General features: G+C 39.2%; 1 protein-coding gene across 3 annotated transcripts in view; it reads left to right on the forward strand.

The window, feature by feature from the left end:
- The first annotated feature begins 206 nt into the window (after positions 1–206).
- The window catches only part of PNPLA2 (patatin like phospholipase domain containing 2), a 52,550-nt gene continuing 25,826 nt past the window's right edge, over positions 207–26,930 (forward strand). Inside the window, exons 1-2 of one of the 3 annotated variants that reach the window (XM_058157331.1) lie at positions 207–873; positions 2,358–2,450. In XM_058157331.1, coding sequence (XP_058013314.1) covers positions 687–873; positions 2,358–2,450 — 280 coding nt within the window. In that variant the 5' untranslated portion in view covers positions 207–686. Of the gene's footprint in view, positions 874–1,703; positions 1,861–2,357; positions 2,451–26,930 lie in introns of those variants that run through there. The other 2 variants (XM_058157320.1, XM_058157341.1) reach the window with 2 other exon arrangements.

Here is a 26,930-nt window from a genome sequence, read left to right on the forward strand (position 1 = left end):
GGTCCCCAGGACTCCGAGGTTATACAGGTTGTTATTGGCTGCCGGCTCGGAACGCCCCCGGCTTTCTGAGAATCCACCCCACCCGCGTCGTTCTTGTGCCCGCCCACCGGCGGGTCCCCGAAGGACTCTCTGTCTCGCCCCGTCTCCTCCTGCCAGAGTTCTAGGATCCGGACTCCGCCCCGGGCTGGGTGGTGTTTTTACCTACGCAGCAGCCATTAGCCGGGGCTGGCGCTGCTTGTTTGTTTGCTCCCTGGCCAGCTTGAGGAAGGGGAGGTTGTCACCACCCCGAGCTCCTCCTCCTCCTCCTCCTCCCCGCCGCAAGCAGCAACGCACCTCATATAACGTTTCCTCAGCGAGCAGTCGCCGATTAGGCGCAAGGCGATTGGAGGAAGAGCGAAGGGAGCCGGGGAAAGGCGGGTGGTGACCGAGCCGTGGGGGAGGGAAAAAAAAAAAAAAGCCGGCGCGGAGGGTGAGGTGAGCAAGAGTCCCGGAAGGGCAGGCAACTCCGCTGGCGGCTGCCTCTGGGAGCTGCTCCGAGCCTCCTCTTCGCCTTTGCCCGCGGACACCTTGCTCGGTTCGAGCTCTCTCCCGTTCCCAGCCGTGGTCTCCCCTCCCCACCACCACCACCACCATCACACGCGCCTCCTCCCGGGCGTGCGACTAGCTGGTGGCGGGGAGGCGAGGAGATGTACCCGCCGGGCTCTACCTGGAATATCTCCTTCGCCGGCTGCGGATTCCTCGGGATCTACCACGTCGGGGTGGCCAGTTGCCTTCAAGAGCATGCCCCCTTCTTGGTGGCGAATGCCAAAAAGATTTATGGCGCTTCGGCCGGAGCCCTGACGGCTACAGCCCTTGTTTCGGGTGCCTGCCTAGGTAAGGGAGCGCGGGGGTCATCTTTCCTATCCGGGTAGGGGTGGGTGGGGGAAATAGTGAAATCCCTTGTTCTTTGAGGGGCAGTTTCCCTCTCTGCCCTTTCCTGCTCCTGGGCGCTGTCAAGACCACCATCCGGCAGCCCCCCCCCCATCCAGGATGCGTTGCTATCTCGCGTGTTGCATCGGGAGGGAATCGATTTAGGAAGGATTCTGATGTACCTTTACCTGAAATATGAAGGGCTTGTGATCCACCAAGCCGGTGCTTCCCCCCCCCAAAAAAAACACCAGATCAACTCAGGAGAGGGGGAAAAATGGTTTTGCAGAAGGGTAACTTGTTTTAATACTTGGCTCACACTAGCTGCGGTTACACTTGTCATCCTACCTTATTATTAAAAGACAAGTTTGGCTGGGTACACACTGTCGCATGCTACACACCACATAACATATCTGTTCACAGACTAATAAATCAGAAGTAAGCAAATTATATTTTATGCATTATAATTATTAAGAATTGATGAGTCTTAATTATTGAGTCAGACCATTGCAATGCCCAGTGCAGTGCTGTATATTAAAAAGTTACTTGCTGTGCTTTAATATATGCTATGATTCCTGTTCTTACATGAATCATTGTATTATTTAAGGGAGAGAATGGAATGTATCCATACATTCCTCAGATCTGGTTATGGGATATGTAGTTATTTTATCTCAAAGGGAGATAGGTGTAAAAGAATAAAAGCTCTTCCAAATGTCCAACTGATAGATTCCTATTAAATGTTGTAGAGTAGGCTATTCATGTTCATTATATTCAGGCTCTTAAGGAAACAAATCTATGCCACAAGTTATTACATGAAGTTTTCTCCCACAGCACATGATTCTTTGTTCTTTGTTAAGGTCAAGAATACAAAAAGATTTCATACTTGTTGTTCTAAATCATCTGAGGGTTGCTTCCAAGCTTTTCCCAGCAGGCAGCAAGAACCATCGTTTATAGGTGCTCTCTTTCTTTCAAGGGTAGTTTGTTTCTTTCCCTTTGCAATTTCTCATTGTAATTTCATTGTAAACATAAACTAAAGGAGAGGCTTTATTTTGCAGTGATTACATTAGTAGGAGCTATAAATAGATGATGGAAATTATTTGTTTGTGCATATGGATTATATAGAGGCTATCCTAAAGTGTTCCTAAAGTTTTACTGTTTACTTTATTCACCCTTGATGCTTTCTGCCATGTTTGCCCAGAGAGCCTTGAATCGTAGTCCTATATATCCTGAAATATACAATACAAATTTTAGTGGATAATTTTAAAAACTTAGATGTCTGCTTAGTGGAATTACTCAGTTTTAGTTCAGGAATAGTTCAGGATACATATTGTGCCTGGCACCATGGTATGGCAGAAAGAGGAGAATTTAGGCCTGTTCATCTCCACTTTTTTCCTTAGAAACATTATATAACATTACATAAATGAGTCTCCAGTTGTCTTCTCTTCCTCCAGTGCCTCCAGGGAAAGGATCAAAAGCATTTGCAGACAAAAAGGAAGATATAAAAAAGGCTTCAACCTTCTTCACAACAGAGGAATATAAATCAAGTAAATTAACTGTGTCTATTAAATTTGGGTAGATATTAATTGATTAAACACGGTTTGCTTAGATTCACACAACAACCAAAGATGAGAAGTTGAGGTTGTTAGTTAGTGTCTGGATGAGACATGGCTATATCAGTCCCATCCACATTGCTTTTGAAAGAACTGGGTACAGTACTTATTTATATTTAATATTTTTATAGCTCAAAAGCTTACCGCTATGTTTATCTGTCTCTCTTTGCTTTGAGAGAAAGATGAGGTAGATTTAACAAACATTAAGTATCTTAATCAAGAATTCAGCCTTTCTTTTTTATGAAAATAACAGATTTATTTTGGAGGTTACTAGCAAGATCTGTAGCTTGGTTTTTGAGAAGCTTCTTGGTTACGTTTCCAGGCAGTATTGCCACCTTCTAAAATAACTGCATGTGAACTTTTCCCTCTTTCTCCCATGGCCACGGCTATGTTTTGGAATTACAGGATGTTCTATTTTTTTCTTGGATGTAGTGAGCTTCCAACCTGCTGACCAGTTGCCCATTTGTCATAGAATGCTCTGGAAGGTTTGATGTGAATGCGTGATCCTTCTAGTGTAAGGGGAGGGTTACAAATACAGAACAAAGTATTCTGACTTTCCCTCCCTCATATTTCTCAATTTGAGAATTATTAATTTTTATTAATTTTAAATGGGGTTTTTAGTGTATGGTAAATTTTAAATTTTCAGGCTAATTTAAATAAGTTTTTTAAATTGCATTTTAAATTGTACTTTGTATTGTTAGTTTTATTTTGCCTGTACACCACCCTGAGTCCTTCGGGAGAAGGGCGGTATAAAAATCAAATAAATAAATAAATAAAATAAATAAATAAAATTAAAGGATATGAAAGAAAACCTTTCTTTCTTATGATAAGGGAGAGGTCCAAATAGGAAATTGGTTCCTACTGCAATCCATAGAAAATTTATTCTGAAGTCTTCTGTTGTTTCTCTGTTTCCTTTGTTATAAATGAGCTGCAGAAGGGAATCTTGACAAGCACAAAAGCATCTTGAATTCATAATTCCTGAAAAATGCAGAGAAGGGCATTATTCACAATGGCATAAATAATGCCGTTTGACACATTAAATGTATCATGGCAAAACCTCTTTGAGCATAGTGCCTATGGGGTTAATTATTATTGATTTCATACTTTTTTTTCCTACCAGAAAGAGCTTAGAAAAGTTCACAAAATCTGGAATACATATAAAGAGGAAAGCCCAATAAGAATATTGCTTCCTTAGAAATACTCCATAATATCTTGGTGACATTGTGGCCCAGGAGTTAAATTCTTCAGCAAATGCTGAGAGAAAAACTCTGTTTTGGACTTTCCCCTGAAGTTTTATAGTATATGGACCAGCCATATTTATGGTTCAAGAGGAGAGTGTAATTAAATGGGGGCAATCACCAAGAAAGTCCTCTCCTATGGGCCAAGCCCATAGATAAAACTGTGAGCAAGGCCCATCTATCTGATTTAATCCATGTTATTGGAATTGATCTTTTAAGGATTTAGCCAGTAAAACAGCCCTGAAGTGCACTCCCCCCACCCTCGTAGGCGGACTATGCCTATGAGTTTTAAGAATCATGGTCTCCCTTAGCAGCCCCATTTACTGTACCTATTTAGCAGATCGCATCATTTTGTAATTTCTGAATTATCTAAGGCGGACCCAGTGAAGCAAGTTACAATAATCCAGTTAATAAGATTATGAGGGCAGGAGTTTTGGTGGTTAAATTAGCTTGGCCTAGGTAAAAATAGTTATCTAACTCTTTTTATTGCCTTGGGCAAGCCATACTGATTTTAATATATTATATATTATCTGTATCTACATTTCTGGAGAAAGATTATTCAGCCTGAAATGTCAGCTGTGACCTACTTTATTCACCAGAAAGCATGTTGCACTGTGATAGGCAAGTGATTTCATTGATCTTTATGATATCCATGTCATCATCTTAATCATTATTATACTTTGTTACTGCTCAATTTATAAAGAAGACGGGTGAGCTCCTGTTGCCTTTGATGGGAATGGAGGATCTCAGGTCTGATATGGGGGGGGGTTTCCTCAGAAATGAAAAGAATCTGTTTACCTGTTTCCTAGTTCCTCCACCTGTCAGGACTGAGTGCAAGTGCTGAGCAAGCAGAGGGTGGAAACTTATCAAAACAGCCTCAGCTGTCCAACATCTAGGAAAAGTCAGGTCTAGGGAGTTTTCTTCTCCAGAATTGCTTATTCATCTTTGTTGAACTATTGGAGCTTGTGAAAAAGGAGACTGAATTAGACTTTGCAGATAGAAATGGCTTACATCAGGGATGTCCAACCTTGGCAACTTTAAAACTTGTGGACTTCACCTCCCAGAATTCCCCAGCTAGCCAATTCTGGGAGTTGAAGTCCACAAGACGCCAAGGTTGGACACCCCTAGTTTACATGATGTACCATTAATGCAGAACTGGAAACTTCTTAAATGGTTCCTCTGCAGTTGATATATACACCCTCTCCAAGCCCATTGCCCATCTGAACTACAACTTCTGTCATTCCCAGGGTGTTAGGTTGCTGGGGATGATTAGAGATGTAGCTCGTAATGTTATCAAAAAGCATAAGCTTGGAGTGTGACATTAAATACAATACTCGCAAATCAAGGGCGGGTTTCAAAACTGTCACTACTGATTCGCTTGTGGGCATGTGCAGAAGCGTCTGGGCAGGTTTGGCGGAGCCTCCTGCTGCTGCCGCCGCCGCTACCAATTCGCCCAATCCGGGGCGAACCGGTAGCAACCCACCACTGTCAAAAATGTATTTTTTAAGAGAATGTGGCACCTGAACTGAATGTGGTGAGATCTGAAGTTGTTACTGTTGTTGTTTTCCTAGTATTGCCCACTGAAAATGTAGTGTCTGCTTGTTTTTGTATTGCACATTTCTGGTTTACAGGGAAGCTGTCAATACATGATGTAGCAATGATAGTGTCAGTCATTTTGTTGAAGAGTCTGACTGTCCCAAGATCACCCAGCTGGTTTCTGTGCCTGAGGGGAATTAGAATCTGTGTCTCCTCACTCCTAGTCCAGCAATTTACACTGCACTGTCTTTAATGAAAGCTGAAGCATGTATATAAATATGAATAGAGAGGTATTAGCAAGAGTTAAGCTAAGCCAAGTAACAAACATTAGGAACCCGAAGAGTGAGATCCCTAATGAAGTACTTCATTTTATTTTTTAAAGTTGCATATGTGGGATGCAAATGTAATTTCCCAATGAGCAGCACAAACAACAAAATATTGGATGTTTACTTGCATGTTTTTGACATGCTGCAATAAAAGGAAATGTATTTTCAATTTTAATGGTGGAAGGAAATTCATAATTAAGATGAAGCACAGATGGTAAAGCTATTTGTTATGCTCTTTGTATTTCCATAGGTACACTTTGCTTAAGTCTATCTCTTGAATGTAGGTTTCGGCCCCCCCCCCCCAATCAGAATATGTTATTTATGAATGTGAGGAAATGTTCTGGATATTTAAAATTCATAAACAGTGGATGAAATTAATGGCAACTGTAGCTGAAAAACCCTGCTAGTTGATCCTCATGATGTGCATTATATAAACAAGATCTTAAAATATGTTAAAATATAGCAGGGGGCATCAGTGTGGAATTAGCAGTTTGTCTACGCTTCTGTGGTTGTAAGAGAAAGAGAATATGTGTGCATTAGGACCTAGTAAAGATAGGATACTTTAAATTAAAGTAACGATTGAGTTCATAGCTACATAATTAAAGGAATAGCAGTGTTCATAGCTATATGAAGCCAAGGTTTGTCCTAACTCACAGCTGGCACTAAACTAAAACCAAATGACATTTATGATATGTGACCCATATCTCCAGAAGATATAGGATTGGGCTTGTTTTTGATGTCTTTGGACTTTTAAAATATTGAATGGGTTCCTTGTGAGAGGTTTAAGACTCCGATTTTCTACTGAAAATCAGGGAGAAATTGCATCACTGTCATTCAGTAGTTTGGTTGAGCAGTCTGTTGTACTCATAAGAGTAACCACCCTTCTTGGAAAAAATAAATATATAATTCATAATCTTGAAAATTAATTATTGTGCAGAAAAGATTATTAGACAAGATTGTTAAAACTAGCTATTATGGAATATAGTTCTCATCACAAATCAAAATCTCTTACAGAAATTAAGCAAGTTTTATCTCCTCAGAAAATATGAGTATGTCTGCAGAATTCATCTCTTTCAGACCTACAAATAGTTTTCATATTTTTAAATACTGAATAATGGAGACTTAAAATACCTCTTATGCTTCTTGCATATTTTTTGTCCTGTCTAAACTTTTATTTGGCAGACTGAGGAGATTTCCACGCAGCTTTCAGTTTTATCTTCCTAAGCTCTCAAAAGTAGTTTTGTTCCACTCTATACTGTAACTCCTTTCAGCCATTTTCATTTGAGGTGTTCCCCCAAAAGATGAGTAATGTTATTTACACAATTGCCCAGTATGAAGAAGTATGTGGCAGGGATAAACTGCTAGCTTTTTAGAAACAGAGCTCTAAAAGCTTAGCCAGAGTAGACAATGATTGCAAACTTTGTAAAGCACCTGATTGTCTATTCCCAGTCTATGAACTGGACTTCCCACATTAAAGTATCATAAAGTGCATGGTTTGGGCTCACAACAAGCTTATAGGATTCAGCTCCTTGAATCAGTTTAAGAGCACCTGTGCATGTGTGCTGATGTGATTCTTGCTCCTTCTGTTTGCTGGTTGATGGGCAATTCAGTTGCAAATATAATCATAGTACACTGATGAGAAATAATCCCTTTTTTAAAGGACCATATGTGACTGATCAGGTCCAGTTTGAGGAAAAAGCACTTACTGTTTACTACAAGCAGACATTGTCAAGAAGTTATTTCAGGGAATCTCGCCAGCCTTCTTAAGTTTTTTAATCTTTGGTGGTCAGCAAAAGCATTAAAGCATGTAAGGACATTCTCAGTAGTGAGAATTCATGCACATATGGCCTCTACACCCTGCAATAGAGAAGGCTGCATATTTGCTTGGTATGATAAAGTTGTTTGACATTCCACAGATATTTACTTAGGAGAGCGTAAGGAAGATTTTATTAGTGTCTTCTTCAAGACCTTTTGTTCCAGTCTTGATCCAGGACTCAGTACTGGATACTCTATGATCAGGTCTATATCATTAGATGATAAGGAAGCAATTTTCCATGTGACCACCAGATTTGATGGGACACCCTCTCATAAGGCTGGTATTAGTTGTGCTTTTTGCTCTGGTTACTTGAGGCTAACAATTATTATCACCCTCTCCTTAAAAGGATATTTTTGGAGAACTTCCAAAAAATACCAATGCAGTCAGTCCCAAATGCTTTACTTTGAAATTTAGCAATATTCACTGACTTGGAAAGGCCTAGCAATGAAGTATGCTTAAGAACTGCAGCTTTAATCAAGAACTGTTAGGAAAGGGGAAAATTCAACTGGATTTATTTCTGAGCAGAACATTTGGTTAGCCTTGGGTGAAATAAATGGGATTTTTGGGTGAATCTTATTTTTCCTACCTGACAGAGATACTGTAAAGTGGAAATGAGAAATTGGAAAGATTTGATAAACTCTCAGATGTAATGGGTTATGTACTTTCGACTTTGGGCAGAAGTGAGAATGACTGTGCCTGGGAAGCAATTTTATATCTGGTTCCTTTGCTTTCTTCCCACAAACTATGGCAGTTTCCTATCCAATTTTTTTTTAGCCTATGTGTTTCTGTGTGTGCCATTATAAAGAAAATTATATGATGGCTTTTCTTAAGATGAATTTAAGGTAGTTTTCAACAACAGAGCCTATGGGCAAGGCTGGCAAAAATGCAATGTAATCTTGGAAATACCCAAAGTAATTTTCATAGACACTGTTCAGCATAAATTTTGAAAACTTCTGCAAAATAAGAGTGGAACCACTAGAGAGCAATGCCTTGTTTGTCCCCACCCAAACTTCCTGTGTTCATGGATATGAAGGAACAACATTGCACTTCCTGAATTTTGCTGTCATAGTAAAGGTATCAGTATTGTACAGTTTTTTTTTCCTCCTTACAAACCACACACAAAATTCAGATCAAAATGAAATGAAAACTGGATTTCCAAGAACACCTCAAGCTTGATAGCTCTTTCCTTAATCAATTTCAAGAATACCATACAAGTGTAAGAATCCACTTGTCTACTCAAAATTAGAAGATTAAAAACTGGGTTATGATTTCACTGTTGGCAATTCAGCTTCAGTAGCCCAACACTACTGGGTCAAAGTTAAAATATAATCCGTAGGATTTAATGTGTAAGTGTAAGCACTTTATGTAAGGGCAAAGAGGACTGAATTCCAGAGGGAGTGAAAGTTGATATATGAAACAAGCTAGCAGAGTTGATTGTGCCAAGAAATATGTCTGTTTGGTTTCCACCAGCAATTCTTATTCTAGTACTACAGCAATTCTTACTGCAATATTTACACTTAGATCTGTGATGGCAGCTCATTGTTTAATTATCTTTTGTCTAGATATGTAGGATGAGATTGAAACAGTTAGAATTTTTAAGCCCAACACGGCGCTAACTAAAGCTTGTTATAATTTTAAATGTCTATCGCTTCAAATATTGTACCTGTCCATGTATCACTGTGTTTTAAAAAGCTCTGGAATATAGCATGTCAAGAACAAGTATTGAAAGAAGATGCTAGTTATAGAGAATATAAAAAGAGACCTTTAGAATTAGTCTAAAGGTTTATCTGATCTAACTTGCAGCTCGCCAGCCAAGTCATTTCAGAGACCCATTTGGCACCAGACTTCTGCTATTGGGACAGAGCCTACAATTGAAATATGCCTCTTTTTAAAGAGGATTATTTTATTAGTCTTTTTAAAAACTTGTGACAAAAAGAAATGTAAACAAAAGGTACTAACTTTACTTCACTGCTGCAGATTTACTTAAAATGGGATCCTGGATTTCAGGTTGTTAAAAATGCAAACATCAAGTAGTCCTTTTGATTGTACCACTGAACTTTCTCTAAAAACTCCCAGACACACTTCTTCTCCTGTGTATACTGGAAGAAGCTTTGGGCTGCCTTAGATAAGTGTTATCTTTCAAGGCAGCAGCTGGGAAACTTTTCTGAAAGTGCATATACATTGGCAGATGGGGAGAGCACAAATTATCAATCAGAGACTGGGCAGGGTATTTACTGAAGCATACATTTTCCTCTAAGATAAATCATGTACATTGGTCTATAAGCATGTAATCAAATAAATGTTATCAAAAAGCAATACATGATTCACTCATATCTTTGGCAAGATGATGTGGCATGGCCTAGCAGTAAAAGTCTCTATTCCAGAGATAGCAGATTTTTAGGCCTTGCCATTGAGAAAGAAGTTTATTTTGGATTTAAGATCACAATGCAATCCAGCCATTATGCATTTTAAAGTATGGTTTATGTCTTCTGGAATACTAAACCAAGTGTGACTGATCGAACAAACCACTATGAAGAAAATCATGTGTCAGCATGATGATGAACCAAATCAGTCCCTGCTATGTATGTATACTCTGTATTGAAGAGGAGACTTCTGAGTTGTAATGCAAGGACTCTGAACTTATTTTTTAATGGCTATTACATGCCATGAAAAATATGGCCAGTGAGTACAAATATTCCCATTCATCTAAAATCAATGTAATGAATGAAGCCTAGTTCATTAAAAAAATTATTGTGCAACCCACAATCAGCTAGGTTTATATATTAAGCTAGGTCATGGTTTATTTTAGACATTTATTGAATAGATCATAAAATAATAAACTGGTTCACATGATAGATACCAAGCCATACTTTACAAGCCATGATGATTTAATATGGGTGAATTTAATACTGATCAATTTTGGCAAAACTGCAGAATTAAGATTGTGAGTACATGTTTAAAGGGTGGGTTTCATTTTCCGTGATCATAAAATTCTGCCTCACGGATCTCTTGATTCACATTTTTATAGTCCTCCACACCACTGGATTACCTCATCCATGACTACACCTTGCCAGAATAGAATCGACCTGCCTGGTCGGATCATCCTGACCACCCATCCCTTCTAAAGAATATGGGGCAGCATTTCTCAATCTCCGTAGTTTTACAATACGTGGATATCAACTCCCAGAATTCTCCAGCTTGCATGGTGGCTCAGGAATTCTGGGAGTTGAAGTCCACATATCTTAAAGTTGCCAAGATTGACAAACACTGACATAGGATGTACTTCTCAGTAGTAGCTTCCTCTCTCCCTCCTTCCCAATAGATCTGTGCAGATCTACTTTTCATAAGCAAGTCCCTGAATAGGGAATCTCATGGTGCTTGGCTTTGGTAGATGTTTTAATTGTAATATTTGTTCATTTGAATTGTACTATTGTTTTATTTGCTGCCCACAATCTCTTTGGAGTGGGGCAGCCTAGCAATATTGTTAAATAAATAAACACAACATCATGTAAACTCAGGCATTGTAGCTTATTCAATACACCATTGTTAAAAGAATTTGTAACAAAGTATCTGAAGCCATCCAAAGTTTGAATGGCAGTTATGAGCCCCTAGAATAAAAGAACTGGCCAAGGTAACATTAACTGATTTGCATAAATGTCTCATTATAAGAGTTTTCTGTATCACTCTTAGCCAAATACAATCCAATAGTAAGGTATTGTATCTTGTATAAATTGGGACAGTGTGAAAAGCTAATTAAACTCATTAGACACTTTTTCTTGACTGGCTACTGTTCATTCATAATGAACTCTTAAGGTTTGAGCTTCCTGTTTATTTTTGTGTAGCCATTATTCAGAGCCTTTCATCTCTGAAATGAATGAATGAATGAATGAATGAAGGATAATGCTTCCAATGTTATAGGTTACCCACAAATGCTTTAGAGCTCTGACATGTTCTTTAGCATTTCTTTCACTTCAGTAGACAGAAAGTTGCTGTGAGAAAACATGTTTTTACTGTTTGTGAAGTTAAAGCCTCCAGTGAGTACTTGTCAGTGTCTTTTAAACCAGGGGTCTCCAACCTTGTCAACTTTAAGATTTGTGGACTTCAACTCTCATAATTCCTCAGCCAGCTTTTAAACAGTGCACCATAATGGACATTTTTTAACTACTGAAGAAATTCCTCCAGTTCAAATTCACCTCAAATTGATGATGATTGTGCTGATAGGATTACTGTACATTGCTGAGCCAAAAATATACAGATTGTAAACTGTGAAGGGTGGATTTGTGTGACTCAAGAAGAAGATGGATGATCTCTGACAGCAACGGATGAGTTTCAGGTATGACAAAAGTTGATGAACTGACTAAAGACAGTTGGGATTCATTGAAAGGGAAATTGCTGTCAATCTTGGCATTTCCCAGAAATGTGTGAGTCACATTACTTTCTTTATATGAGACTGCAACGTTTTGTAGGAAATTAGATTCTGCAATACCTTAAATTCTATCAGTATGTGTTATTCAGTTGTTCTTATGATAGGACATTTTCCTAGCAGTCAATGGCAATTTGCTTTCTTTACATCCGTTACTCTGAGTCCCGCACTTGGAGTGTAGAGAATAGGTCCTGACTCCTGACCTTCTGTGTAACATCCTTTCAAGTATTTGAAGGATACGATCAATCCAGAGAGCCAGTTTGGTGTGTTGTGATGGCCTAGAAACCAGGAATCTAAGTCCTGCCTTAGGCATGAAAGTCAGCTGGTGACTTCAGGCCGGTCACTCACACTGTGGCTATTGTGGGGAAAATAGAAGGAAGGAATGTTACGTATGTTTACAATCTTGAGTTACTTATAAAGTAATAAGAATAAAAACAGTGCAGAACTATTGTATCTATTAATCTAGAAACTACTGTTTATGTAGTTACTACTCTATCTTTTCATTTAAAGATGCCCAGAATGTAACTTTCCTTTTAAAATAAGAACCAAACTTGAATATTCACTTTGTGTGGCTAGATTATGCTTTAGTTATTTCATGGCATTTGCTATTGTGTAGACTAAAACCTGATCATTAAAAAACAAACCCAATAAGTATTAAAATATAATATTCCACCAGGGTTTCTACTTTGGGTTGATGAAACATTGTTGGTGACTTTGTTAAGGAATCTTCAAGTATTTTTATGATGCAAGAGGCCAATGATTTAGATTGATTTTAGTTGTTCTTTTCCTCCCAACAAATATATTGTCTTGCATCATAACAAATATTTTGGTTACCCTGTGTTCACAGAAAGCAGCAAATCCAAACCAAAAGGAAAAGGATGATATGACAAACTGGCACTGTGAATGTCTTGGTTTATAGACATTGGTTTAGAGTTCTCTTTATCATGCAATAATGCTAGTTGCAAAATCATAATGTAGAATGAATAATTAAAATGTTCCACCTCTCCCATCCATATAGGTCTAGACCATTTCAGCAGGCTCCAAGGCTACCCTGATTTTTTCAGTGATAAAATTCTTGTGGCTTGGGCACATGGATGACTTAAGAAGCATTAAATCAGGGCGTCAGACATCAGTATTTCCTCAAGTATCCTTTATGCCTATGTCATTTAACTGCTACCTTATACACAGGCATGATTAAACCTTCTTGTTGCATATATTTGGTCATTCTGGCTTTTTCAACAGCCTGATTGCATCAGATAGCCATCACTACTATGGTTTGTTTTGAGAAGAGCAAACTATTTGTTGGGGCATTGCTACAAAGCTCATAAGTTATAGCCTATTGGACTATGATTAAGCAAAACATGAATTAGTGCAACATGTTCTCATCGCAAAGAGCATGACAGGTGTTGCAGTGTTTGGTGTTACAGTAGTTTATTCTATTGTACTGAAAAGAAGTTGTGTGACTCTAACTCTGGGGGCTTCGTTCCAAACTCATTGACCACTTCACAAAGTTTCAGATTGTTCATTGACCTTCAAGTATTTGTTATACAAAAATAAAATAAGATTTTCATCAATAGTACTATGAATAATAACAGAAAGAATATAATAATGGGTAACAATGACTTCACAAAAAATGGTGGTTTATAAAATTTGAAAAATACAAGGTTTAACATTGTTTTTACTGAACTGGATGATATAATTAATGGGAAGGATGCATCTGATGAGCATCCACAAGGGTACTGATGCTTGGTTGGAGATTGGTCAGATGGGAGATGAACAGGAATACTACCGGTAAGTATATCCTTCCTAAGACAGGGGAGGTGATAGAGACAAGGGAGAGGTGAAAGTTCTCAGTGCAAAACATGCTGGTAAATGACACACAGTGCAAAACATTCTGGTAAATGAGGCCAGTTACACAGAGATGATAAAGACAATTCAAGGCCACTTTCACAGGTATACTAACCCTGGGTAAACTATCTTGCCACTCATCTTCAAGACTAGGGACTGCCATGGAGTGCTATAAAGTCCCCAAAGATTAATGAACTCTAGTCAATTTTACATTATTTATTGACCTGTTGACCCCCAGACATTTATCAACCCTTTGGATAGTCAACCTTGGCAGTCAATGATGATTTATTTTGAGGATCCCTGTTGTAACTGCATCCACTTATTTAGATGCATAAAATGTTGCACTGTATTGGTTGGTGTATAGTTTTTTGTAACTTTTAAACAAGAAGATAAAAACTAATGCAAACTAATATAAAGAAAGAAAGAAACAATAAAAAAGGAACCAAAAAAAGTTGAAGAAAAATAGAAACAAAAAAATTTAAAGTTATTCACGACAGTTCTAAGTAGAAATGTTACGTATGTGTACATTTGTGTGTTACAGAGGAATTTTAAACACCACAACAACAACCCTGTGAGGTGAGTTGAGCTGAGAGAGAAGAGGGACTGGCCAGCCGGCTTTCTTGCCTGAAGTGGAATTAGGTGAATACTAGGCCTAGTTTCAAGGCCAGCACCTTACAGATGCTGCACAGTGGAAGCTTTCAATTTGTCAGACATGCTCAGTTGCATCGTATTTCTTTTTCCCAGATATGAACTCATTTGCAGATAGCATAGAATTCTTGAAATCCCTTGCTAGGCTGAAGTTGCTTTGCCCAGATAACATTTGGGTTAGTTTCTGTGGGAACAAAGAAATGCAAAGATGGCTCCGGGCCAGGCTTTCTAAGAACTCGTTTTCATAGAACTCTATCTTTGCATAGAGGAATATTTGCACAGGGTTATCTTTTATTTAAAAATAATTCCCTACGTAACAAAGGCAATCTGCATGTTGGATTTACAAAGAGTTGTGTATGCCCCAGCCTCCCAACCTCTTTTTTTTTTTTTTTTGGTATTAGAAAAGAAAAGAACATTCTCCCATCACCTTCTTCCCTGCCTTATGGGCTTGAGAAGCACAGAAAAATCTCAAGGGAGAAAAGAAGAACAATTTCAACCATCCCATACTATTTGACCACAGCAACAGAAACACATCCTTTTAAAACAATGAAGTAGGAATCAGCTCCTGTAAAGGGAGGTTTTTCTCAGGTATCAAGTTATGTGCTTCTTTTTTCCCCTCCTACTTAGAATGGAGGGGGAAAAGTCCTTTTTTTTTTCCAGATTGAGACAGGTCTTTCTATGGAGGTTCAGATTCCTGATGATAAAATTACCTTTGTTGACCTAATAATGAGGTTGAAAGTCAGATTCATCTTCTTTTTCCACTAGAAACGTAAGTTCCCACCACTAAAGCACTTGCAGAAGGCACATTCATCTCTTTTTTAAAGGCCAAGTACTTGTTTGCAGGGCCAGGTTGAACATTGGTCTGATCCTACTGCAGTTGCCCCAAAGATCTATGACAACTATCCCCAACCTTTTTGGCATCAGGGACCAATTTCATGGAAGGCAATTTTTCCACCAACCAGGGGGAGTGCGGTGGGGAAACGTGCAATCTACATCCCTTGCATGCACAGTTTACAGCAGGGTTTCTACTTCTACAAGAATCTAATGTCTGCTGATCTGAGGTGCCATTGAGGCAGTGATGCTAATGCTGAGGAATGGCTGCAAATACAGATGAAGCTTTGCTGGCTTGCCCATTGTGGCCTGGCATCTAACAGTCCTCAGACTGGTAGCGGTCTGTGACCCAAGGTTTGGGGACCCCTGATCTATAAGATTCTTGGGGGCGGGGGTTATATCCTACCCTGCCAATTATTGCTGCCTTCTCCTAGAACAGGCTGCAGCCTACTATTGGGTCTTGAGCCATTTGGAACCAGGCCATGGAAGTGGCAGGCACGCATGCATCTCCACTTGTGTGAGAAGCGGACAAGCGTGTGCACGCACACTCCATTTAATTGAGTAGTGTACCCACTTCATTTTAACTTAGTAACCTTAAGAGTGATAAAGAGCTAGCTGGCTAATTTAAATAGCAAGCAAGGCAAAAACCATTATCTCTTACTTAATGTGTTGATTATTCTGGACTTTATTCTAGATTCTGGAATCATGACACTGTCAGTCAATGGAGCTTAAAAACCTCAGTCATCATAAGATTTTTAGGTGGTTGAGATCCTTAGGGCATCGTTTCCTAGCACTTGAAATTAAAAGCCATCCTAGAAGACATCTGCCTTTCTAGGCAGTTATAATACAGGGATGTATCCATGAAATCATCAGAACTCGAGTTCAAGTCTAACGAGTCTTCACGTTTTCAAAGGTATTGATTCATCATGCTGAGCAAAAACTTATATAGGCAACTACATTTACATAATCCTGTAGCTGCTTTTCCAGCCTGATGCCCCATTTCAGCTGCCTTGATCTAGAGTCAACATAGCTATCCATACACTTCTTACTATTTTCCTGGGGCTTGTTCTGGATGAGAAATCTGCACAATATCTCACCCTTGTAACTGACAGAAGAGAAGCCTGGGGAATGGATGGATAAGAAAAACTGCCAGTAGTTTCTATTCCATTTACATGCTTATCCTGGCTTGGCTTGCCCTTGTTCCAGGTTCCTTTAAAAAATAGAATGGAAAACTAGCTAATTGGTACTGAAGTAAATACATTATACTGCCTCCCCTGCATTTTTTTTCCCAGTGGGCATAACTAGAAAAAGGGACAATAACATCTTGGGTAGTGAAGGGCAAAGGGAGATATGGCAGGAGGCTGGGGATGGAGTGTTTTCAGGGAATGTAGCTTCTGTGTTTAATGCTAACCATTTGTTCCAGCCCCCTTCTTTTTTTCTGCCCCAGTGCCTAGTCATCAGTCCATAAGACCTTGGGTTCCTAGATGCTACTACCCACTATCAAGTTGACTTATAATAAATCCTCCATCATTTAGGATTTGATTAGGGATATTAGGGAAAGATGAGGGGGGTGTTGTCCCATTCACTTACACATACGTAACGGTGGATTAGTGGGCTCATTAATATTCCCCAGCATTTCCTTTCACTAAAAACCCTGAACTGCCCCAATTAAGTCAAGCCCAAAACAGAGCAATGCTAGTCCAAAAGCAATGGCCAGTGAGTCCACAAGGCACTTTAAAGTTTCCCAAATCAGATGAATCCACTAGATAAAATTAAATCCATAATACAAGAGGGTTCATGAAGCCAGAAAAGTCCAGAGTTCACAAGGCACGATCCAAAGGCAAGCCTGGAATCACAACCACCAGGAAACACACTGCTAGGAAATGTACATGTTATCCCCAGCATCACCTCCAGCTGTCTGTTGTGCTAAATAACCAACTTCTGGTGCATCCCATCAAGAGGGGTGAGGCTGCCCCCTCATGAGTAATCAGGCCGAACCTTTGCTGCTCCTGCCTTTTCTCTGCCCTATGTGTTCTTGGAATGAGGTGCAGAAGGCAGTTCCTCATCTTCATCACTAACTGGCTGCAGCTGCGTGCTTTTCCCACCTGAAGCCTCAGGGCTGTCCTGCTGCATCTGTGTTTTAGGCAAATCACTCTCAGCCACCTGCTTGGAGTCATTGACCAATTCCCCTCCTCAAGTGCCCGAGACTGGTTCATCCTTCTTTAAAATGACATCTGAAGAGGCATCTGGGAAAGCATCTGGAGGAGTCATCACAGAGTGCTTGTATCAGAAATTTGACCCCCTCGGTTTTAGGTATGACATCAGTTGTGACATCAAGGCATGGGCAGGGTATGGCCAATGTATCAAAAAAAACCTTTGGAATTTTCAGAACTGCTGCTCTGCAGATATTGAAGTTGGTTCTAAGGGATCAGATGGGATTGCTGCTACTGTACCAACCTGCCTGTTGCAGAGCTACTTTTCTATCTAAGATGCTGGATGCCGTAGCTGGATTGGCAATAGAATTCTCCAAGCTTGTGATCTTCAGAAACTTATTTTTTCTTTCCTAGGGCATAGAATTGGAAGCAGTCCAGTTGTTCGTGGCCTCCATGGCAAATATGGACTTGCCCTAGATAATCAAATACCTGACATACGCAACGGGTAACATGCCAGTTCTGGTTTTTGTCTTGGAGCAGTGGCAATGTGATCTGTAGTTGGGGGATATTGCTATTATACCTTTGTTATAGATAGATTACTCACTGTTAATCCTGGAGTTGTCTACCCTGTCTTGCAGGAAGGAAGACCTGTTGGATTAGTCTGCGGCAGGTGTATTTTGGATTTTAGAAGGAGTTTGTGGTTATTCTTCAGGTATGCTCGGATTCTACAGAGACCTTAGCCAATACTGGAATGGGCAGCCAATAACAGCCTTAGATTGAATTGGAGGCATGTAGGTGTACTGTCTCTGTGCATCCTGAAGAGCTCTTTGGCATAAAAGCAATCAAATGTTCTCTGCTGTTATTGAGTCTGCAAATTGCCATTCAGTGACCATCTCTCCTGGATAAGGAGAAACTGAAAGACCTCTGTGAGGATTATTTTTGGCACTTCCTGGACAAGGTCATTTAGATTCATTCTGAGTTGGATATTAAGTAGGCATATCTAGCGTAATAGTTACCTGGGAAGAGTTTGACCTTGAGGGGATGGACAGGGATCTGTCAGCTTGTCCATTTGTGTTTTAGTTTCATGCCCCCCCCTCCAGGCTGGTCCATGACATCCAGGCGAGCAACATATAGCTGGATCCGTCCGTGTGGTAGTAAAAAATGTCTTTGAAAGGGGGAGAGGGCATGGTTTTACAGGCTCTGAAAGAAGTGGTAGTTTGCCCCTTTCTCAAAAATTTGGAAATCCTCCTTGGCTGTCCACTCCTGCATGAAAAGCAAGTAGCAGCTGTGGCCGGGGTGAAATCCAGCACGTTCTGACAGGTTCTGGAGAACCAGCAGAGGAAATTTTGAGTAGTTTGGAGAACCGGCAAATACCACCTCTGGCTGACCCCAGAGTGGGGTGGGAATGGAGATTTTGCAAGATCCTTCCCCAGGAGTGGGGAGGGAATGGAGAATTTGCAATGTCCTTCCCCTGGAGTGGGGTGGAAATGGAGATTTTGCAGTATCCTTCCCCTGCCACACCTACCAAGCCATGCCTACCAAGTCACACCACGCCCACCAAGCCACTCCCACAGAATCGGTAGTAAAAAAAATTGGATTTCACCACTGAGCTGTGGTCAGGATGGGTAGGAAGGCCCTGTTCATAATTTACTCAACCACTTGGATTTCTACAATGCCCTTTACATGGGATTATTTTTGAAGACATCCAGAAGATGCAACTAGTCCAGAATGAAACAGTAGGGATATTAATTAGTATGTGTTGGTACATCAAAGCAAGTTGCTATTTATGAACTCTACTGGCTTCCAGGTGCAATTACAGGTATGCAACTTATAATGGCCTAAGTAGCACGAGAATGGGTTATTTACAGTGCCATCTTTTCCCATATCTTTCTATAAAGTCACATGAAGTAGGCATGCTTGTGGGCGCATCTCTGAGGGTACAGTGCCATGTAACGAAACCTAGGGGATGTCCCTTTCTATTACTGCACCTATACTTTGAAATGAGGTCTCCTCCTCCAGGTCTGGATGGCCCCACCCTTGTTGGCCATAGAGCCATAAAAACTAAGCTCTTCTCCAGTGCATTGGCCAGAATTATAGATGATAGGAATGCATTGTTATCACCGGGCTCTCATGTATGGTACTTATTTTTGTTTCGGTTTTGTACAGTGGTTGTTTTTACCTTTATTGTTTGGATTTTGATTTTCTTCTTTTCTAGATTGTACACCATGAGGTATCATTGTGAGAGAGTCAGCATATGCATTTTTAAATGGCAAAATAAATGGTTAATGGTAGTTTTCATTACTACATTCATAATTCTAGGTGCTGGTCAAAAAAACATTTCTGGGTACAAATATAAGCAGCAAGTATATATTTCTTGCTCACAAATATCTGTTGCAGCCAATTACTTGGGAACATTTTAATGGTGCATTATGGGAAGAAATCACACAGTTAAGAATTTGTGTCAAATCACACAATGAACGATTGTGTCATATTCCTGGTAGTACCTTTCTATGCCTGTATGTAATATCTTGCTTCATCCCACTTCCCACTCCCAAATTCTTACTGGCTGATGATCCTTTAAAACAAATTGTGATCATTCACCTCTTCTAGGTTTTAATAATTTCAGTGGACTTTGCCTACTCTTTTCAAGGACAGTATCTTCTCCTTTGCAAAATTTATAATTTCAGATTAGCAAATAGGACTTGCATGGGGACACTGGAGCTGCTGGATTAGGAAAGCATTTTAAATTAAATCTTCCCCTCACTTCTCCTGGGAGAAGCCAATCTCTTTGCCTTTGGGGTACATCCTGCAGACATTATTTCCAAGCTGAGCTTTGGTCAATGTTGTGTACGTCACTGGAACTGTTATTTTTTTAAGTCGCTGCCTTTTGCTATTGCAGAAGCAGAGGGAACAGGTCAGTGAAAACAAAGACTGGGTTATGAAAGAGATAATTAGAACAAATGTGAGATATGTGAAAAGAGGAAGATATAATGTTAAACAGATTGCCAAATAGTGCAGAGAAGGGTCATCAAGTAATTTAGGATAGCCTTGGCACATCTTGTTGGAATAAGATGACACAACCAACTTGGGAAGGTCAGATGATATTTTAGAAAAAGAACAGGTCAGGAATTTGCAAAATTCACATTGTTTGCGAATGGTTCCTGGACTGTTCGGTGCTCCTGATTGTGAAGCATGATGAGTTATGAAAAGTGGCATAAAACTTTTGTGTTGAGAAATACGGTAATTTATAGAATGGCTTCTCCTTGCATTACATCCCTAGTATACAACATCATATTGGGCAATCAGAAAATCAGTTGGGAATTTGGCTGGTGTCGTGTCCCACTCCTCCGCTGACGGCCAGGTCAGGGAAATCCGAATCAGGCGTGCCTCTGCAGCTCTGCCAAAGTCCTAGCAAAGTTCTCAAGGCAGGCAGGAGACCAGAAAGTGATTTCAGCAAGATAAGGTAGACTTTGCCTGACTCAGAGAATGCCAGAAAGCAGATCCTTTATATAGGCCATGGGGTGTGGCTCCATGACTCAGCACTTATCCCGGCCTGCCCCTCCCTTCCTTCTGTTGCCGCCGCTTATCTAATCTCCTGAAGCGAGGGTCACTCCAGTCTGCAGCTGTTGGTAATTGACCTCCCTCAGGCTCACATGCTGTGGGGGAGGGGGAGGGGTCTAGTTGCTCCGTTTGCCTGGGCATGGAGCCAGAGCTGGGGGCTGGAGGTGCTTCTTCTTCCTCAGCCTGTCTGGGCATGGAGCCAGGGCTGGGGCCGGGAGGCATGCTAGGACATTCCTCAGCGTTAGGAAGCAGATAAGAAGGCCCCTGCTGCAGGGAAAGCGGGCGAGGCACAACAGCTGGAATAATGTGCATGTCTTAAGCTAATATTAGACCAGACATTCTCTGCAGAACAAGGCTTTTCTAAACCAACCACATGTTTGTTCCCTGGACTGTCCATTTTTAAAACTTATATAATAACCCTTGTAGCTCTGCAAAACATTATTGTTCAGTGATGTCAGGATCTGATTATCTCAAAGCTTTATTTTTTAAACGACAAAAAAAAAAGGATTTATTTTCTGTGCAGCATTTTCTTCCCTGAATGCCCACCAGTGTAATTACTGCCCGTTTTCATTTTCTTGTCCAAAAGAAACAACATTAAAGGCAAAAATCATCAAGCTGCAAAGGGTGGAAGAAATCATTTTAAAATACTATCCTGTGTGCTTGAATATATTTACAGTTTCCATCAACTTCAATCTATTGTTTTGTGTCCTCTCCTCTGGAGTGATTTGCTGCCTTCTATGTGACAAATTTTCAGGCCATTGAAGAATGCAGCTGGGTAGGGTTCTATACACTTGGAAATGATTTGAAAAAGTGGTTTGAACCTAGCATAAGCATGGCAGCTCCCTCCTGTTTTAAAGAAGACTTCCTCCGCAAGAGGCTGAAAAAAATACAGCTGCTTTAATGAATGAATTCATTAAAATTAATCTGAGCCTTAGCGCCTCTGCAACCTCTTTTTCAGGCTCATGTGGAAATCTGGAAAAATTCTAGTTTTTTAAGTTTTCAGCAGGGCAGTACTATCCATGTGCTCTCCCGTGGTTAGAAGCACTTTTGAATCTTTTTTGGAAAAGTGCATAGCTCAACTAATGAATTCTGCTTAGGGCAGCATGTAAAAAAAAGAGACTCTCTTATTCAGTTCTTTGTTTATATTTGGAAGGGTATTCTGGGTTTAAATATGGCCATGGATTCTATATGAATGTATGATATAAAGCAGAAGACTTTTTGAAAATTTGGAGATATGTAGCAAATATGAAATGTAAATTATGCATCTTTCATGAGTATAACCAGTCTTCTAGAATTTTCATATACTGTATGAATAATTATATGTGGCAACCTCAGAAGATAATGTTTGGGGGTTTTTTGTGGGGTATTTTTGCTGCTGTTTGTGTGTTTTCTCACCAATAGAAGACTTAGACATAGAAGACTTAGAATAGCTTTATTGTCACTTTAGATGTACACTAATCAGCATACATTAAAATGAAATTTCGTTGCATACAGCTCTCAAAGGCTCACTACCTCCAATATACACTACATAAACATGACAAAAATATAAAGACATATATACATACATACATAAATATGCATATACCCACATATATTATATGACACAGAGAAACAACACAGTCTAGTTTGGATGTATACATGGACATGGCGAGAAAAACAAATCTTGCAAGTTTATTGGACGGATGGCATAGGGAACAAAGCTGTTACAGAATCACTAGAAATACTTTGAAACTTCGTCCCAAAGGAGAGCAACAGAAACAGACTGTGAAGTGGGTGTGTGGGGTCTTTAACAAGGAGATGGAAACTATTCTTCCAACTTGCACAAGCCTGAGCAAACAAAATACAATTTTATATGCCTGTTGGACTGATTAAAGCTTCATATGATTCAGTGTCCTCTGTGAAAGACATCCTGGAATTCCAAGTGAAGCTGGAATGTCCTTGGCTTGAAGTGGCAGCCTTTACTCTGCAGTGGAGCATTTCCAAGAAGAGTTATAGATTCCAAAATGTGTATTGTCAGTGGCTACCCAGATAAATTTAATATGTGTATGGTGATATTTGAATTCTTTTGTTTTCCAAATATTGCCAAAACATTGTTTTAGATTAAATTGACCTTTCCTGACGAAGGAGCTTCTGGGTGCTTCAGATTCAATATCTTTCTTCCGATTTAAGTCTCAGGAAATGGTAAAAAGTTGAGCAAGTTCGGTCTAGTGGTTAAAACACCAGACTAGAAACTGGGAGACTGTGAGTTCTAGTCTCCCCTTAACCATGAAAACCAGCTGGGTAGCCTTGGGCCGATCACATCTCTCTCAGCCGGATATACCTCAAAGGATTTTTGCTGTGAGACAAATAGAAGGAGGAAGTAGTATTAAATATGTTTACTACCTTGAGTTGTTTATAAAAACAAGGTGTAATATAAATAAAAATAATGAATAAAAAGATTTTATATTAGACCATCTGTGTAGGACAGGGAGTGTGAAATATGAGAAAAGAATCTGTGAGAACCAAGGTTATCTCTCCTGTTGTTGGAACAAACAAATATGGAGATGATGCCCCATAATATTGGAAGAAGAGTGATTAGGTAAATACAAAACTGTATGTTTTTAAAAGTGGTCCACTTGACATGTAAACTAATTAAAATATTAGGGATACTTATCAAGATTTTTTTAAATACTAGGTTCCTCCTGCTCTACCATTTTTTTGACCTCTTTAACTTTCATTGATAATCCTCTCTGGCATTCTCATATCTCAGCTTGCTGAGCTGATGATCTTTCCTGCCAAAGTTTGTACGTGTATGTACATAGATGACATTTTCCAGGGTTACTAGGCATGCTGAGTTATCTTCAGCTCTGTTGTTCTCTTTGGATCTATCTAAATAAAACCAATCTCCTTTTGGCAGGACATCAAAATTGAGCTCTCTTCTAGGAAGTCTGAAGTTCAATCTATATCTGTCCAATTCCTAAGGCTATTTTGGCACTAGCCAAGGTTACAGGATGATGTCTTTTCAATAACTGAAGCATCTTTTATTGCTTTGCCAAGCCATGCTCTCTCCAGCATATTCAGTGAAGAGAAGCTGTTCGTTTTCTTTTCTGACTTCTCTTAATTTGGTGATAGGTTTGTGTTACATCCCAGCAATCCAACTATTAAAAGTGTAACTTGGTGACCGTATATAGCTTGGACTGTTTAATTATGACACATGTTGTTTGGGTGCATACAGCTTTACCCAAATAATCCAGTATTTATTTAGTTATCTTCATATATATTCACCCAGCTCTAAGTAAATACCTTTATACATGCATCAATATGAAAATGAAGAAGTCAGTTGACTGTTGGTATCCTAGACACACAGTGATGCTTAGAAATGTGTGAACCATTTTGAATCTTCAATATCTCTCCATAAACATGGCCTAAAAATGTGATGTGTTCTCCACACGTGCTAAATCTAGATAAAGAGAACCCAATTAAACATATAAGTAAAAAAAATTATACTTGTTCATTTATTGAGGAAAATTATTCAAAATTACCTATTAATGTACAGCAAAATGTGTGAAGCTCTGGGATTATCAGTTTATTTGAAGGGGGAATTTGAGTGCTTCATTGGGGTGAAAATCAGGTGTGAGTGTGTATGTGGGGGGTCCTGTAATATTTTAAAAATAGAATTCTGACTATTCATTATCAAAGTCTGTCCACCACATGGGCATGTAGAAGCATATGGAAGCTCAAACAAAGAGATTTCTGAAAAATGCTCAGTAGGTTACAAAATTATTGCCAAAGTTTTTGGACTCCACCAGTCCATTATCAGGTAGATTTTATACAAATAGAGTCAATTCAACACCAATGTTATCCTCCCCAGAATAAATTATACCAAAAGCAAGGTGTGTAAAGTTGAAAAAAAAACCAGATTATTATCCAAGAAACTAGAGACCTCTCTTGCATTGACAAATGTCAGTGTTCATAGGATTACCATCAGGAAAACACTGAACAACAATGGATGGCAAAGAAAAAAATCACTGCTCCCATAAAGAACAACTACAGTTTGTGAAAAGCCACATGGAAGACCCAGAAGGATGTTAGAAGAAAGTTCTGGGGACACACACTTCAGCAAGAGTTTTTAGCTAAGGAGCCCAGAGGAAATGAGAAAATGGGTGTCTCCTTGTTTTTCTACCATCAGGCCTCTGACCCACTCCAGTTTAAAGGGGAGGCCAAGAATGCAGCAATTGCTCTCTGATTTCTATAAATGTACTTCTAGAGCCCTTAGAAATAAAAAGCTGTGCCATTAAGTTTTGTTCAACAACAATTCCTGTTCAAACATTATTCTCTTTTAATTTAATTTTAATCTCTTTTGCGGAGATTCATGAAAAAAATTGGTGCTAGTTTGTATTTCAGAAAACAAAGAAACAGGTTTTGTTGTTGAAAAAGAATGCTGCAATTTCATTATTGTGTGGGGTTAAATAGTGGGTCATTTTTTGAGTACACATGGAAACTTTCCTTCTCTTAATTTCAAACTCATTTGAAATTTGCTGGAACCAATGAGAAGCAAAGTGAAACAAGCAATAGAATTGATGGCTCATCTTTAGAATTGGAAATTTAGAATTTATATAGCTAAACCTGAAGTTTAAAAGGCAAGATTTGTGTGTACTGAGAAGTACCTTGGTTCATCCTGGGATGAACTGAGGTGTTAGTTCTTACCATGAAAACCATAAGGTGACCCCTACCCCTTTAAAACATACTGACAGTATGTGACATATGGTGACAGTATTCACCATATGACAGTCACATCATTCAATGAGAAGGTCTGTACCCAGGAAATCTTCACATATATACAGCTATACATGTGCAGCTTTTCTTCCTTTGGAAAGATAACACTTGTTGAATGCCCTTGATGATTACACATCACCAGTGTGATTTAAGAGAGGGACATGGTTCCTATTGCTTGTGGGTGAACAGGGTTTTGCTCACTCAATCTTCCAGTCCCATTAACTGAAACAGCTGACTTTAATTTCCTCTTCAAATAAACTGATAATCCTAGAGTTCATGTACTTTTGACATACACAAATATATAACTTTGGACCATTTTCTTGACTTAATTTGTTTAATTGGGTTAACCCTTTATTTAGTTTTAGGACTTGCGTGGAGAACAAACCACATTTTAGATCATATGTATGCAGAAATATTGAAAATTCAAAACTTCATTGTATGTGGACTTGCCCAGATGGTTGCCAGGAGTCAAATATAAGTTGAAAGCACAAAACTCCAAATAAAGCTGTATAAAGTGACTGTTGCTGACTATTAGGGATGGTATTTGATTGAAAGGCATGTGTCTTGGGAAAGTTGGCTACCAATAAAGGAAAAAATAGCATAACTTATTATAACACAGTCAGTTGAGCTCTGTTTAACCTTGAGTATATTTTTTATGATGAGCAGGAAACACAGTGTAAGGTAAACAACTTTGGTCTTAGGGGAAAAGGTCAACTAGCAATGAGATAATTTTCCCAGCTCAGAGGTGGCTGATAAAGAGAACTTTGGGCAGCACAACAACGTTGTCCTGAAAACAGTGCTGTGTTTAATAGTTAACACATTGTCAATGGGTTAGATTTTAGAAGATTTGTTCAGTGGTATAAAATCTGTGATGTAGTCCTGAGCTCAAGATGGAAAACCTGACAAGTGATGTATACTTTTAGGGAAATCATATTTCTTGCTGTTCCCCTCAAAGCAGTTTGATTAGCTATTTAATTTATATCATGTCCAATTAACATGTGCTAGGTAGTTTTTCTTGAGTATAATGTAGAACTATAAACAAAACTCTTTATATTCTTGGTGCCAAAAACTATGAGCAAAATGGAACCTACCATGAATTAAGATAGGTATCTATTTTGGATAAAAGAGAATTATATTGTAATCTGCTTTCTGTTAAGTATTTAATAGATTAAACAATCCTTGGAAAGTTATGAATGCTATATTTATCATTTTAATATTCTAACAATATTTGGGCCATCTTTTATGGTGAGGGAGCCTGAGGGCATAACTTTAGCTTTAG

Source organism: Ahaetulla prasina, chromosome 1, assembly GCF_028640845.1.
Source record: "Ahaetulla prasina isolate Xishuangbanna chromosome 1, ASM2864084v1, whole genome shotgun sequence".
Lineage (NCBI taxonomy): Eukaryota > Metazoa > Chordata > Lepidosauria > Squamata > Colubridae > Ahaetulla > Ahaetulla prasina.